The sequence below is a fragment of the Colletotrichum acutatum genome (assembly GCF_030867785.1).
Source record: "Colletotrichum acutatum strain CBS 112980 chromosome Unknown BDZ83scaffold_47, whole genome shotgun sequence".
Lineage (NCBI taxonomy): Eukaryota > Fungi > Ascomycota > Sordariomycetes > Glomerellales > Glomerellaceae > Colletotrichum > Colletotrichum acutatum.
The window spans coordinates 125,424-140,409 of NW_026849041.1; the positions used below are offsets into that span (position 1 = coordinate 125,424).

General features: G+C 53.4%; 3 protein-coding genes across 3 annotated transcripts; 2 read left to right on the top strand and 1 right to left on the bottom strand.

The window, feature by feature from the left end:
* Positions 1-2,483: 2,483 nt before the first annotated feature.
* Positions 2,484-4,885, bottom strand: BDZ83DRAFT_321037 (uncharacterized protein). Its single transcript, XM_060502372.1, has one exon. It carries the CDS (start codon positions 4,546-4,548, stop codon positions 2,734-2,736), a length of 1,815 nt encoding a protein of 604 aa, XP_060364904.1. The 5' UTR covers positions 4,549-4,885; the 3' UTR covers positions 2,484-2,733.
* A 956-nt stretch (positions 4,886-5,841) lies between these two features.
* BDZ83DRAFT_577769 (Golgi transport complex subunit 5-domain-containing protein) lies at positions 5,842-7,170 on the top strand (the record flags this gene model as incomplete). Its single annotated transcript, XM_060505051.1, has 1 exon — positions 5,842-7,170. One exon carries the CDS (start codon positions 5,842-5,844, stop codon positions 7,168-7,170), a length of 1,329 nt encoding a protein of 442 aa, XP_060364905.1.
* A 5,016-nt stretch (positions 7,171-12,186) lies between these two features.
* Positions 12,187-13,847, top strand: BDZ83DRAFT_719606 (cytochrome P450; the record flags this gene model as incomplete). Its single annotated transcript, XM_060512195.1, has 2 exons — positions 12,187-13,615; positions 13,684-13,847. 2 exons carry the CDS (start codon positions 12,187-12,189, stop codon positions 13,845-13,847), a joined length of 1,593 nt encoding a protein of 530 aa, XP_060364906.1.
* Between the last annotated feature and the right edge of the window lie 1,139 nt (positions 13,848-14,986).

Sequence of the window (14,986 nt, forward strand, 5' to 3'; positions counted from 1 at the left end):
GACATGGGTAGTTCACACCGTCTTGTCGGTCAGGACGATAGGCGAGACCAGCGACGAGCGAGAGACGACAATGTTCTCCATGAGCCGCAGAAGATGCCATCCATCCGACATCGACCATCGTTCGCCTCACGCAGATCTAGAGGTTGCGAGTTACGCTGCCCGCCGCCTAGGCTTGTTCGTTTATCAAGCTAGGCCCATCCCTGAGGGCGGTCTTTTTTTTTTCCCTCATTCTGGCGTGTCTGGTCAAGAGTCAAGGCGCTTCGGGCCCCATTCCAACAAAACCTGTCTTTTGTCACCGGCGTAGTGTCACTCTCACCGCTCTTTTACAAGGGTTTACCTCGGTGTCTAAGCAACTGCACCAACGCGGCCTCCGACGATGGATGAAGCCTCTCTGTCCCGCGCAGACATCCCTCGAGTCTCGAGTTGCTCTCGAATACAACGACTTACGGCCGACCGGCTCACGCCACGCACCGTTTTCTCTCCGTATCGATGTTGGAAGACCGTCGCTGGCAAGCTGGGCTAAAAGTGTACAACGAGACGCATGAATAGCGCCATGCATGCGCACGCAGTAGCCTGCGAGCTGTCCCCAGTGCGGCGCACAACATGCAGACGTGCATGGGCTCGCATCCGAAGACACTGCTATCCGTAGAGCAGTTTACCTATCTGGTCGGAGCAGCTAGAGTATTCCCCCCTCCTTGGAAGCACTGCAGTCTTGCTCAACAGATCTTGTTGACCGGTGCCTCTTACCCACGAGAATCCGCGAGATTGTCGTCTCCATCAATCGGCCACCTGCGCATTTCGTGGAAAGTCCCTTGTTGTGACATGCAGCCAACGCATGCGCTGAGGGGCGGCCGTGGTTGCGCTGGCTGACATGTTTCGTTTCGAACACACATGCCAATGCTGCCGATGAGGACTGACATTAATGTGTGAGTGGGCGGTTTTGCCCTCCGCTCCAGCTAACAGTCCATGCAGTCATCCTTCACCCGCCGACCGACCAACCGACCGATCCATTCCATGACTATGACCAGGCATAAACCTCCGGTACGCCCCTAGTGCGTCCATCGCCCGGGTGAGGTAGTTGGTCGGGACCGAGGGGGGCCGCCGACCTGCATCTTACCTTATCTTTCCGTGAGGTATTAGACTATGAGTCTATGAGAGAAGCAATAGTCGCCTTACGCCAGCCAGATCTTTTCCAGGCATGAGGCACAAAGCCGCCTGCATCGCCAATACCCAGTCTCGTTGCTTTTTCTCGCTCATGGCTCCTGGTTCCTGGTCTCACGGCCCCCTCCCACCCCCTCTGCGGCTAGCTACGTCGTTGGTTTTCTTATTCTTCTCCGCATCGACTGAGATCTGTTCCTGGGTTATCTGGCTGCTGTCATTGGATGAACGACCTCTGCCGTTGCTTTGACCTCCAATCGGGTGACAGATGGATGGTGTTCAAATTCGAACTCTTGATGGGATGGCGGCTGACGAGTCATGGACTCAAACTTCACATGCGGCCGGGTACAAGGCTTTGGTACCCTGATTCTAGGCCTGCTCAGTTCACATGCTGTCGCTGAGTAGAGAGACTTACATCAGGGTGCACACTTCCCGCGGGGTGGCAAAAGAGGACGTGGAATATTCGTCGTTCGAATCGAAGCTTTTTTGACTCGTCCGAGCACACGCACGCTCTTGACGGACGACGTGACGGCTTTCCTCACCGCCGGGAGCTGCTTTACTCAGCAGCTTGATCCGACCACTGATGAGGCCATCCATTCCACGTTGAGCAGCGCGCACATCTCGTCCGAAGATGTGGTGTCCTGGTAGGGGCGCTGTGGCTGGGATGGCTATTCCAAGTCGGAGACCGAGATGCTCGCCCCGAGCTGACGAGGTCCTCGCTGGCGCTGCTGTTGATACGAGACTGGTACCTCAAGTTCACGATGTGAGGCATGTCGGAGTTGGCGTAGGTTCACGATAACATTGTGATGGGACAGATCCGGGGAGACGACCTGTCAGGTGGGACAGGATGCGACAAGCCGACATGCAGAGGGTGACTGCTGTAGGTCCCCGAGAAGGGAACGGGAGAGCGAAGTGCGGTCTGGCCATATGTGTGATGAGGTACAGGGCACGTTGCTACATGACCGTCGATATATGGTACTTCGACAGCCAAGTGGCAAGACTTCCTATGAAGCATTGTCCTTTGGCAAGTCACTGCCCACTGGGTAAGTCCTCCTCCATGAGCCTTGTATGCCATGCGTAATTCCAGGGAACTCGCGATGAAGATTCATTCTGTTTTCGATAAGAAGGGAATGAGCACCACACACTGAGCGTCGTCCATGAGACATGTGGAGAGAGGCCCGGCCATTATGTTTTCATCATTGAAGTCGACGCTGGTCAAGCAATAGCTGTCTGTATGCTGCGTCCCAGGTACGAGGTGTGCGAGGGTTTCTCGACGAGCTTCCTCTCCGAAATCAAGAAGGACATGCAAGGTGCCTTCCATGACTGTGCCATAGAGACGCCGAGAACCATACTACGAGAACCAAATCTATGAACATGATGTTGACAATAATTTTAGCATTATATTTTTGAACAATACCTGGGCGCTGGTCTAGATATAACTGGACTCTACATACCAGATACTAGACCTTCGAAACGCCGGTGACAGATATACACTAAATACATTCTCTTGACTAATCATCATACCTCGTGACGTTTATAATTTCCAATATCCCATCCTATGTGGGCGTCTCCCAATCAAATATCCAACATACTCTTCACTTGCTGCGGCTGCTGCGTCATGGACACGGCGGTACTCGCGCTGTGACTCCTCTCCCCCGGCCCATGAGCAGTTGACCCGCTGTCCGGCGTCCGTCCCCGTCCCGCGCCGAGACCTCCGCTACCGCTCTGAGCGTCGGTGTATGACGGCGGCGGCGGGCCATCCTGCATCAGTTCCGCGGAACGGTCGACACGAGGTCCGGCGCCGGGGAATAGAAGTTCCGCAGCGGCGTTCATCGCCCTCTCATTTCTCCGGCGGTCTGATTTCCCGGTATACGAAGTAAACGTTGACGGATCCGTTGCGTCAAAGCCAGGTCGTAAGGACCCATGCATGGAATTCGGTCTCGATGAACGACCGTTGAAACTGCCCATTTCAATCTCTCGTTCCGCGGTCGCTTGCTGCTGCTCCTGCTCTGCCGCGCGCGCTTCGAGGGTCTCATCTATCCCGCGGCCTGTGGCGCGTCCGCCGCCTAGTTCGCGGACGTTGCGGGCGATGCGCTCGCGCATGCTCATCTGGCTTACCAAGTGATCGTTGTTCTTTGCGCGGCGCCACCAGGCCGGTTTGGGCACGTATCCCATCTCGCGATCGATTTGCGTCCCGCGCTCACGGCGCTGGCGGATGAGTTCCTTGTCTTCGTTGGGGGAGGTGAAGCCGTATGCGATTTGGGTGTACAAGATCAAAAGAGCAGGACCATACCCTCCCGCGTAGACGGCCGCCAGGCTTGCTTTTGCGTTCAATACAGAGTAGGCAAAGTTCCAGGAGACGAGGCCCTGGTAGGCGATGAGGCAGGCTGTTAGGGGCAGGATGAGGAGGAAGCGCCAGGGGGTGTAGCGGAGGAGGCCGGCGAATTTGTTGAGGGGGCCGCGGTTGCGGGGGTAGTAGTGTTTTATGGAGTGGCGGAGGGAGGCGAGGATGGTGAGGAAGCAGACTACGAGGCAGAAGGTTGCTGCTTTGAAGCGGGCGTCTGTTGCGGAGGGCGCGGCGCGGGCGGCCGTTTGGTCTGGGGAGCGTTGTTTTTCGATTTCACCCCAGTTGCGGGGGATGATGAGGAAGAAGTTCTGTATACGACTCGTTAAGATCGTAATATTCTTCAGTGAGTTTGACGGCGAGATGAGGGGACATACCAGCCAGAGCCATAGGTAGAACCACAATGGCATCCAGAACTCGAGCTTGCTTCGGCGATCACCCTCGCGCAGGGAGAAGGGGTCCGGGTCGATGGCCTGTCTCTCGCTCCAGCTTCCCCAGTGGCGGACGGCCTCCCATACGAGCGCAATGGTGAACATTTGCATGAGGTACCAGAAGAAGCTGTTGATGATAATCGGCAAACCAATGACGTAGAAGCGATCGACGTCAATATTGGTAAACAGACTGATGAACGCCGCAACGCAGACCAGAATCGCATAGTACCACTGCCACCGACGTCCAATGGGATAGAACCGCTTCGTCGTCGGGAGGTAGTGCCGTCCGTGGCGGTTCAGGTTCGCGAGGACAAACATGAGGGCAAAGGCGTAGACGACGCCGAAGCCTACGCCGACGCCGGCGCGCTTGCCGATTGGGTTTACGGGGTCGTAGCACCATGTTGAGTTTTGGAAAGTGCCATTGGGGAGGAGGTAGACTGGCGTGTAGGGCTGTTCTGTGACGTAGCAGTTCGAGCCGTTGGAGACTGTGCCGTTTGTGTAGAGGGTGTAGTTCCAGAAGCGGAGGACGGTGAGGTTGAAGTGGACGCCGCCGAGGATTGTGTCGGAGTCGTTTGCGCCATGGGGGTAGGCGAGGAGGGCGCGGGAATGGAGCATGGTGGGCGGTAGTTTGGATGTCGTCGCCGTCGTCGTCTGATCGGGTTCTTATCTCGAGGTTATGATCGGACGGGGTGGTGTCGAGATGTTTTGGTCCGGGTCGTCCGGAGGTGTCGCTCGGGAGCGGGGCCTGTGGCCGGTGTTATTGTTTCCGTCGATCGGCCGTCGTCCAATGTTTGGTTTCGGTCGTTCGCGGGAGGGATTGATCGATTGAGTGTGCGTGCTCTCGGCGAGAGATTGGCGACAGTGATTAAGTTAGGGAGGGCATTGCGTCGAGGGAGGTTGGCGGGAGAGAGGTGGGAAGAGTGAGAGAGAAGAAGAGGAATTGGCGAGAAATGATGTATTATGACAATATGGTTCATGGAACGCCCGGAAAGGCGGAGATGGAGGAGGGGATTTTTTTCCAGTTAGGCGCGTTTTTTCGTTCGAGTAGTCAGCGCATTGGCACGCTACCTTGGTGACCAACAACCAGTGACGAACCACCTACATACAGGCTACTGCGCAGTAGGCTGGTGATTGAGGTGCCGGGAATGGGACGCTACGGTACCCGCTTCCCGCAGATCATTGATGACAGACTGCTTCTCCACTGGATTACTGGGTGCCGAAAGTGGTGCCAGACTGCAGTGGTGCTTGGTGTGGGAATGGGGAAGAGTTCGGGCGGCGGCGGGAAGAGATGGGAAACCGAGAGGAGCCAGACGGAATGGCCGGGAGCGGCGGATTTGTGTTTTTTTGTTTTTCCCTCTTTTGGGATCGTCAGTGGAGATACCGAAGCTCCGGGACCTTGAGTCAACAGGCGAGTGAGCAGTGCAAATGGTTAAATCATGAGATTTTGAGGGAATGATTACTCGAGGGTACACAGGTATCCAGTGAATGCTTCTGCCACAAGCAAAATGATGGCAGTTGGTGTATGATCTGATCTGGAAGAATATGCTTTTTGATCGACCGAAGCTATCCGCGTATAGCTACACAGCGTCATCGGTGAGTTTACGCAGTGAGAGAAAATGGCGAGTTTAAACTTGTGGCTGGAAGAAACAAATTGCGGGGCGGCTGATATCCAAGTTGGTGTGGCTAGAGCTTGGTGTGGCTGATGAGGTTGACTTACATAAGGCAGGCCTCAATGCTGCAGGACGTACCGCCCCTCGACCCAGACAGGACAGCTGGAGCTTGGGCATCGCAATCAACAATTCCAAGAGCTATCCCCTCCAAGCTCCCACGCCCAACCCCGACAAGGACAGCACCAATCCACCAACACACATTGACTCCACGACAGTCAATGGCCCATACCCGCCCATCATGACCGCCCGCGAAGAAGAGGATCCCTCCTACATCGACTACGAAGCCTTCCTCGACCCCGAATTTAGCCCCTCCTCCTTCGCAAACACCCTCGTCCTCGCAACCAACAACCCCAACGATGCGCCCCTCGATCTCTCGACCCCTCTCTCCCGCGTCCTCTTCGATACTCAAGAAATTGACTCACACATCGATGTCCTGACGACAAAGTCGGCTGCTCCTCTCCTGCAGTACACGAAAGAGCAGACGACATCCAGCAAGCGCATCATCTCGGAGCTCGACGCCCAGATCAAGAACCTAAACGACAGCTATAAGCAGCTCGAGAAGGAGGTCATTGATAAGCATGCAGAGGCTGAGGAGGTGCGACAAGTTGCTACACGGCTTTGGGAGACGCTGAAGCTTGGTCGCTCCGTGGGACGCTGTCTGCAGCTTGGGAGACAGCTTGAGGTCCAGCACGCTGAGATAGCGGGATCTAGCGTCAGTGCTGCGGCCGCTGCTGCTGGAAAGAAAGAGGACCACCGCGCACTGGTACGATGTTCGCATACCATCTTGTCGCTACGAGAGGTGCTTGACAACACAGCGCCTGGGGAAGAGGGTCACGGTCTAGGCAAGGTCGATGCGATTCGCACTCTTCGGGAGTCTATAATTACACCGGTTGAGCGGTCTGTCAAGGAGACGGCAGAAAAGATCATTCGCGACTTTGCAATTCCCAACTCGGCTACCTTTGCGCAGGGCGAGGAAGTCAAGGCCAGGACCGTATCGGCTATGGTCACACTCTTCCTGCTCTCCCCGGCACCGACGCAAAAGACGGAACGATGGACGCCGCAGCTACTCCTGCAAAGTCTAGAGACATACTTCCGCTCGGCGTTACAGTCATCCATCGCCTCGCTCTCGCGGTCGCTAGGCCAGCTTCCCTCACTCGAACGTACTCTTGCTGAGATCTCAGCGCGGTGTCAAAACATTGTCGCTCTGGAGCTCGTTCTCGAATCGACTAAGCTGCCAGCGCATCCGCTTGTGTCGGCGCCGCAGAAACAGACCAATATGTTGCAGCCTCTCCTGGCATACCTTGAGACGGGAAGTCTACCGAGTTACTTCTGGCGGACGATGGCTGGAAACCTGGGCACGAGGGTCCAGGAGATTGTGAATCGGGGTGGGGTGTCTGCGCGTACACTGAGGTCCAATAGGGCGAGCGTTGGGGATGCTGTGAGGGAGTGTGTCGTTAGAGGATGCCAGATGCCGAGTGCATTGAAGGGCAAGGGGAGAGGGGAAGGTAATTGGGACCGGGAGGTCGCTGTCATGGTTGGCAGTGTTGTCAATAACCTCGGTCGGTAACTTTGGTCGCGATTGATTAAGGGCCAGTCTAGAGTCAGTGTCACAAGATTTGACAAAAGAAGCTACAGTAGATGAAATAAGAGGATGGAATCTGAGCATCGCATAATGAACGCCTCAGTTGCGCGCTAGTCTTTAGTTCTAACAGCAGCAAAGATGCCAGGAACTTGAGGCTATAACAGACACCTCTCGTTCTTCAAAAGAAAAGGCTCACCGTCGGACGTCTCTTACATTGGACACTCCGTGTCAGGCCCCTCCACCCAATGGACAAGAGTACGTCTTTCGTACGGATACTCTGTGAGTCTGTATCTCTCTTCGAGTTGAAGACTCAAACTCATCAAGGAGAGTCTACGCCGTGGAGACTCAAGCTCGCCGTGAACCCTTGGACGACGTTCGCGGTGCACTCACATTTTCTCTCTCGCCTTGTCCTCCCACACCGCCCCCAAACGCTGCTTGATTCTTCCGTACAGCCCCAAACTGCAACTTCGCTGTCCCGAACAGGACCCAATCGGTCAAACAACCCGCGTGCGCAGACCTCAGCATCGGTTCTACGAAATACCCACTTCTCTGGGCTTCAAGTTCAGCTGTATAGGATGCCTTTCATGATCGCCCACAGCGTATCCTGATTAGTTCGCCTAACTTGGATATCCTTTGAGGAATGCCTGATATCCATGGGTGTGGAAATAGTACGGCACTTTGACCGACTCCATGTTGTGACTATATCATCACCTCGATGATTGGGTGAGAAATGTTGCAGGCAGGGATCTGGAGAAAAGGGTGTGCTGGGTGTGTTCGCCGTCAGCCGATCCGCTATGTCCATGACAGAGCAAAATCGTTGGGCCCCCCCCTCCTCCCTCCTCCCGCGCACACGCAGCCTTTTGGCCCCCAAGTCTGCAGGTTTATTCTTGGCCCCCAAAACTGTACGGCCGAAAGATCCATATAAGATGCGTTACCCCTTGCTCGGGAATGTCTCAATTCTTTTTAATTCCTTGAGCTGGGTGAATTCGATTAACTCTGTCGAATACTCCAAGGTTTTATATCGGTTCCCTCTTCATCCCCCAACTTCCATTCGATGTTACTTCCATCCAGTTTCCAGCTCTCTACGCATCAGAGCGACGATTTTACTTCCACCGGACGCTTTCAATCGCTCTCGACCCGATCCTCTACGACTCGATGCCGAGAATGACTCCTTACTCAAGTCACTATCGAGTAAAGTCTCTGCTCAATATCTCCCGCTCGACTCCTTCACACGAATTTGTCCATGGTTGTGGGATTAGACTCCGATCGTCATATCATACGCGCGACAGACACGGCACAATCCTCAACAAAGTCGTCTTAAGAGCACGACCTACGGTGCCGAAGAATCACAGATAGCCGCTCTTGGCCCCATCAGCCGCAAAGGAGACAGGCTCGGCAACCGACACCGATATCCGCGAACCACATCACGACAGCCAGGCAACCGCGAACATTGGGACCATTTTGCGACCCAAAGATGCCTGAAATCAGGCGAGAATGAGGCGCCCCAACCCCTCACGAGGCGCCCATCTGCGCATTGGATGCCTCACGCTATTTTCAGGCAGAATCGGTGACGCATATCAGCTGATTCTCATCGGGGTTTCGATTGGGCCACGTCGACAACCTCTATCTGCACCTGTGCCCGCTTACCGACACCGAGATTCGGCATGCTCTCGGGGCAGAAAGCAGCCGGGTAGGCGAGCCAGCGAATCAGCATTGCTTCAGAGCCTTCCGAGGGAGCATTGCCGGCTTAACCCCGTATCCTCGAATGAATCCTTCCCAAAGCAAGGCTTTCAACTCCAGTGCCGAGTCAACTAGGCGTGGCTCTACACACCTCGATATCTTCACGTAAGCTAGATATGCGATATTCATTCGTTCTTGCTGTGCGGCGTCAACGGAATGGAATTAATGACGAGTGTCATTGCTTTCGAATTTTGCACAGTCACTTCGAAATCCAGTACGGTTGATTACCTGGGTATTCGGAGAAGTTCAAACAAGCCAAATGAGTTGTTTGGCCAGCCCCGAGCACTCGGCTGCCGAAGCCGGAAGTTCGCCGCTCCGGCCGGAGGAGATCAATAGCACGATGCCGGAGCCCGTTCATCAACGGGGGACCCGGACCCAAAGTTTCCTCTCTGTCTCTCCTCTCTCTCTATTTCACACATCATTATCGTATTTCGGACTGACATACTCAGCGTCTCTTTGTACCGTTAATTTCGCGAGATCATATTAGGTTGTGTCTTCAATGAGAAGCATGCACTGGATCGTGCTAGTGCATAGAGCATGATAGTCATTGACAACAACATATCTTCATTACGACATTCACTGATAGTGGATCAATACCCCTCATATTTATGTCGACATTAGATAGGAATGAACCTACGGCGATGCATGCTGCGCTAACCGAGTACACACTGGAAACCGTCCAGGTAGGCTTTATTTGCACTTCATGTAGTCTGACGTTGTGAAATGCTTCTATCGAGGTCACTTTTTTAGCGGGGGAGAAAGTCATCGGCTTGGTTGGGACCACCCCACCACTCGATTCTTCACGACTGCTACCCACCCATGGTATCTACAGACTGCATGTCGACGCCTTGTTGAGTTACGCCTAGACAATTCGCCAGAGAAGCAAGCAGGAGTCTCTCAGCTTCAGGCCAGAGGGTTGCCAAAGGATGCAAGCTATTCGTCTGGACACGGAATCCCTTGACAGAAGCAAGTATGGCAGGCTATATGATACTCATTGGTTGAGTATGCCTGGTTCGCCAGGCACAACAGTATAAAATAGAATTGAATCATCCAACGTATTGATGCCATAATGTTTTTACAGCACTCAGAAGGCCATCGGCGCAATAATTCCCCTTGTGATACCAAGCACACCAAGACTCCAGCACCTTGTCCCAACTGCCTTTACTTCAATTCCTGCAGCGATTTTGCTCAGTCGAAGACAGCTAGTCGCCAAGGCGGGCAGCAATCTATGCAAAATGAATTCCAAGGAAACTATCCGTAACGGGTACCTCATCCCATTCTAGTTGGGGGAAAGGTTTCAGTGGAGGAACAGTTGGTCGTGGTCAGCTGACAGTGATGGCCTTAGGAGTATCTTTGCCGAACCCATCGAGGCGCGGTCAAACACGGACATGAACCACACCCTCTCCAAGGAACGAATTGTCGACTACACAAAATCTTCTAGACACAGTAACATGCATCACATCCACAATAACGGTACCAGCGCGGAAGCAAGCAAGGCCTATCATCAAAATAGAATAGCTCAGACTTTGGCAGATTTCGACAAGCAATTCCGTTCCCAGCCACCAAGTTAGCACCAAGCAAAAGCGAGGGGGTTACGGCTACATGAAGAGGAGAATAATACAATAGGTGGTGAGATACCAGTTGGTCGGCTTCGACGATAGTGTGTGGGGTGTTGTACTTGTGCTGCGCGCACAAAACGGAGCTGCTTCTATCGCATGTATCTAAAGTTGAGACACGGTTAGAGCGCCAGAGTTCCCATTGAAATGGAACGTTATTCGTGGCGGTGTTCAGTCCTTGCAATTGGTGCTTGCTCTTCGCTTCCTTCCTCGCCAGTGGCCACGATGTTAACGACCAGTATTAAACGGCGAAGTTCAAAATTATCAACTCTCATGGTATACATACCAGTTGTCCTGTACTGCGTAGAACAACTCAGCTAGGCAGTGTAATTAGATGGGTATAGGCTCCAATCATAATTGCCGGTCTTGACAGTCTATGCCATCAGCTCCTCATCTGTCAGCGTGCCGCTTATATGAGATGACGGTATTAATACCACCGGCACGAGAGCCATGTGGTGGCCGAATTTCTATGCGATGATTTGATAACCATGACACACAGAGATTCAACTGCTTAGCCGCAAGTTCGGCATATCAAGGGAATGACCGACAGACGCAATTGAAAAGAGGTAAACAGCAAGCCACACGCTGTGCGTAGGAGTCTCTCTTATGCTGGCACATGAATTCGAAGTCTTCACGCATGATGCGGCGAATGAATATTTGATTATTGCAGTTCACAAAAAATACAAGAGTAGTTTTGCTCGGAGTCGTAGAGCGTCGGTCGTTCCTAGGGCGCGAACTCTGAAGCGATGCTACACCGCTAAATGCTACCCTTCCTCGGACTTGATGGTCAGAACCTTATTTCGTCTCGACGTGAAAGAACCATTAATCCAAGACATTGGTTCAGGTGCAGATAGACGCAACCTCAGCAGACGGACATCTCTATCAACATCGAGTCATGTTTTGCATCTCGTGTGGACCATGATGAATCAACATCACGAACCTACTTTGTGGGGGTTCCATAAATCTAGACCGCTACCCCACGCAGTCCGAGCTCTAGGCCTTTGGAGTCCGAACCAAGACACGCGCCAGCAGCTCAGATCCCGGCGCCGAAAGGTTGTCACAAAATTGAGCTTTGCCGACCGAGGCATGATATCACTTCGGGGACCTAAGCTATGAACTTCAACTATGATAAGTCAGGCAAACAGCATTTGGTGGGGCATATGCTTTTCCTGTAGATGAAGTTTGTCCAGGTTGTCGTCGGCCGATACAACACAAACACAAGGTCAACGATTATTCCTCCCTTGGCATTCATGTGTCTCCATCAGTACTACGACTTGTGAAACGCGAAAACGAGAACGAAAGCATACCTGAGTTGTATAACAATGGGGGTAGAGACGGACTTCTTATTGCCCACGATCTCCGCGCCGGGTAATCGCAGTAGCAAGTGCTACGATTCGTCAGTTCGGAAACTTCAGAGAGCTGGGGTTCTAGTGGAGGCCAGTGCGACAGCGATCATGGTCGATAACGGGGGTTAAACCCACCTCTTCCTTGCACGACTAGTCTAGTGCCAATCCTTGCCGCCATTTTGACAGGCATCGTGAGAGGGATATATATCTCGTTGGGGGTCCGGCTCGTTGGTACGGTGTGTGACAGATTTGTTCAAAATCTGCATCTGACGACATTGGGCGCCAGACAACTTTCCATCATGGCGCTGCTCTCCTCGCCAATAGTGCTATTCGCGCTTCCGGCGTTCGTGATCTACTACATTGTCTCAACTTTTCTTGCCCGTCGCCGCCTTCTTCTCTTTGCCAAGGCAAACGGTGCAACCTTTCCTAAGCACTACTCCTCGAAACTACCCTTCGGCATCGACTATGTCTGGCGCACCCTCAAGGTGGTGCGCAGCGGCGGCGACATTCTCGACGATGTCATTGCCCAAAAGTTCAAAAGGTGCGGCGACACCTTCAGCACCACGGGCTTCTTCGGCCCAGCCGAAGTGAACACCATCGACCCAGTCAACATACAGGCCATCCTCGCGACAAAGTTCCGCGACTTTGAGCTCGGCCCGCGCAGAATTGCCCAGTTCAAGCCGCTGGAGGGTGACAACATCTTCACCCACGACGGCCCCTTCTGGGAGCACTCGAGATCGTTATTCCGACCTCAGTTCTCGCGGGAGAACATCAACGACCTCGAGGGTACGGAGCGTGCCGTGCAAGCTCTGTTCCGGGCTCTCCCTCTCGTTGGAAAACAGACAAGCGACGGTGCCATTTCTGTCGATATCATGCCCTTGATCTTCCGCTTCACACTCGACACGGCAACCGGCTTCCTCTTCGGCGAAACCGTCGACTCACAAACGGCCGCTGCTCTGGGCAAGACGTCGTCATCGACAAGTGCGATGACGGCTATGGCAGCCGACCAGGCAGGAAGCGACATGTCGTTTGCCTCGGCCTTCCACGAGGCGCAAATGTACATCGCCATGCGCGCTCGGCTGCAGGGGCTGTACTGGTTAGCACCCAGCAGCGTGGGCAACAAGTCTATTGACTTCATCCGCCGATACGTCGACCACTACGTCCAGCTGGCTCTCAAGCGCGCGAAACCGTCGGCGGACAAGTTCAGCTTGCTGGATACCCTCGTAGAGCAGACGCGGGACCGCGGGGAGCTGCGGGACCAGATCCTCGGCTTGCTGATGGCGGGTCGGGATACCACGGCGACGCTGCTTTCGTGGGTGTTGATGATACTTGCGCGGAACCCGGCCGTGTTTGAGAAGCTTCGGGCTGAGGTGGTGGCGGAGTTTGGGGAGTACTCTGAGAAGCCTGAGGGCATCGACTTTGCGAAGCTCAAGTCGTCAAAATATCTTCAATTCGTGCTACGGGAGACGTTGAGAGTGTACAATGTTGTGCCTCTTAACAGCCGGTATGCGGCACGGGATACGGTCTTGCCGAGAGGTGGCGGAGCCGATGGGTTGTCGCCTATCGTGGTCAAGAAGGGACAGACGGTCACCTTTGTACCGTATCTGCTACATCGGCGCTCGGATGTCTGGGCGGATGCGATGGAGTTCAAGCCGGAGCGGTGGGAGGGTGTCCGACTGGACTGGAACTACATCCCGTTCAGTGGTGGCCCAAGGATCTGCTTGGGACGTAAGTTGCTCCATACTCGCTGACAATTATAGATTACGTTGTTGGAGTAGAATGCTAACTTGCTTCAGAACAATTCGCCCTCACGGAATCTGCGTATCTCTTGGTCAGGCTCATTCAAAGGTTCAAGAGTATGGAATGGATAGGGCCACAAGGCGAGCCGAGAAAAGACATCCACTTTACTATGGCTCCCAGAGATGGAGTCAGTGTAAAGCTCCAGTATGCTGAGTCATAAAACATGTCAAGTATTGCTTTAGTAAAGAATGCGTATTGATACACATGATGACGTCTTTAACCTGCTGCATTTGACGGATCTCTTGAGTGACGAATGGGGGGTTACTGGGAGCTCCTAGCTCTAATGCCCGTCAAAGTGCTCCGCAGAATGAATGTACTTCACAAAGTCGCTTCCCAGAAAAGTTGGGAGTCTTGCTGAACATTCTCCGTGAGTTTGGCGGCATGAAATGATCTGAATCAAATTCTTTCTTTGTGGTTCAGTAACGCGGTAGTCACAGCTGTGCTTCTTTAACTTCACTACGAGACTTCGGCCGATCAAAAGGGTTCTATCAGTGTTGGCTGCAGGTCCTCAGGGTCGCCAGCCATGAGGCTTGAACTTTGAACTTTCGTGGCACCTTGTAGTCTGCAGCCTGTGTCTAATAAAAAGTAGTTTCCCACGATCAGTGACGCTCAACTTCTAAAGGTCCGCCACCCGACCCATCGAAGCAGAACGAAAAAGTTTGTAGACACGAGCACACCAGCGCCGCACTCAAAATCATCTTAAGACCTCCCAAATGAGAAAATCAATCATCAAAGCGAGCAACCGAGACTATATCATTCAAGATGGATCCCGAAACCTCGGTCTTTCTGATGTGGTTCGGCATTTCCACCGCAGTGGGCTTGACTCTTATGGCGCTGTGGTATGCGCTGGCTATCACGCGATTGTAAGGGGGCCATGCCAAAACCTCTGCAGAAAGCCCAGCGCTAATCGTTTTCCAGCTCGGGAAGATGCGGTTGCGAATCCGCGAATGAACCCTCATGCACAAGATGTGGGCTCCCTGTGGTGGACGTCGCGCCGACAACGAGCCAAGATGGGGATGGAACTCCACAGACCCCGGCGTCCAGTGCACCGAGCAGGAAGATGAACGTCTAATACCATCCATGACGGAACGCCTCCTCGATGCATTTTCGGTTGAGTAACACTAGCGACAGAGGTTACCTATTTATACCTCTGGAAATCACATGAACAAAAGCCCGCCAGAATAGAGTCACTATGACCTGGTGGATGCCGAAACATACCGCAAAAGGGTACAAAAGTACTTTAGGAAACTATGTTGAAATGGATCTAATCAAGAAAGAACTGGGCAAAGTTAAAAGTTC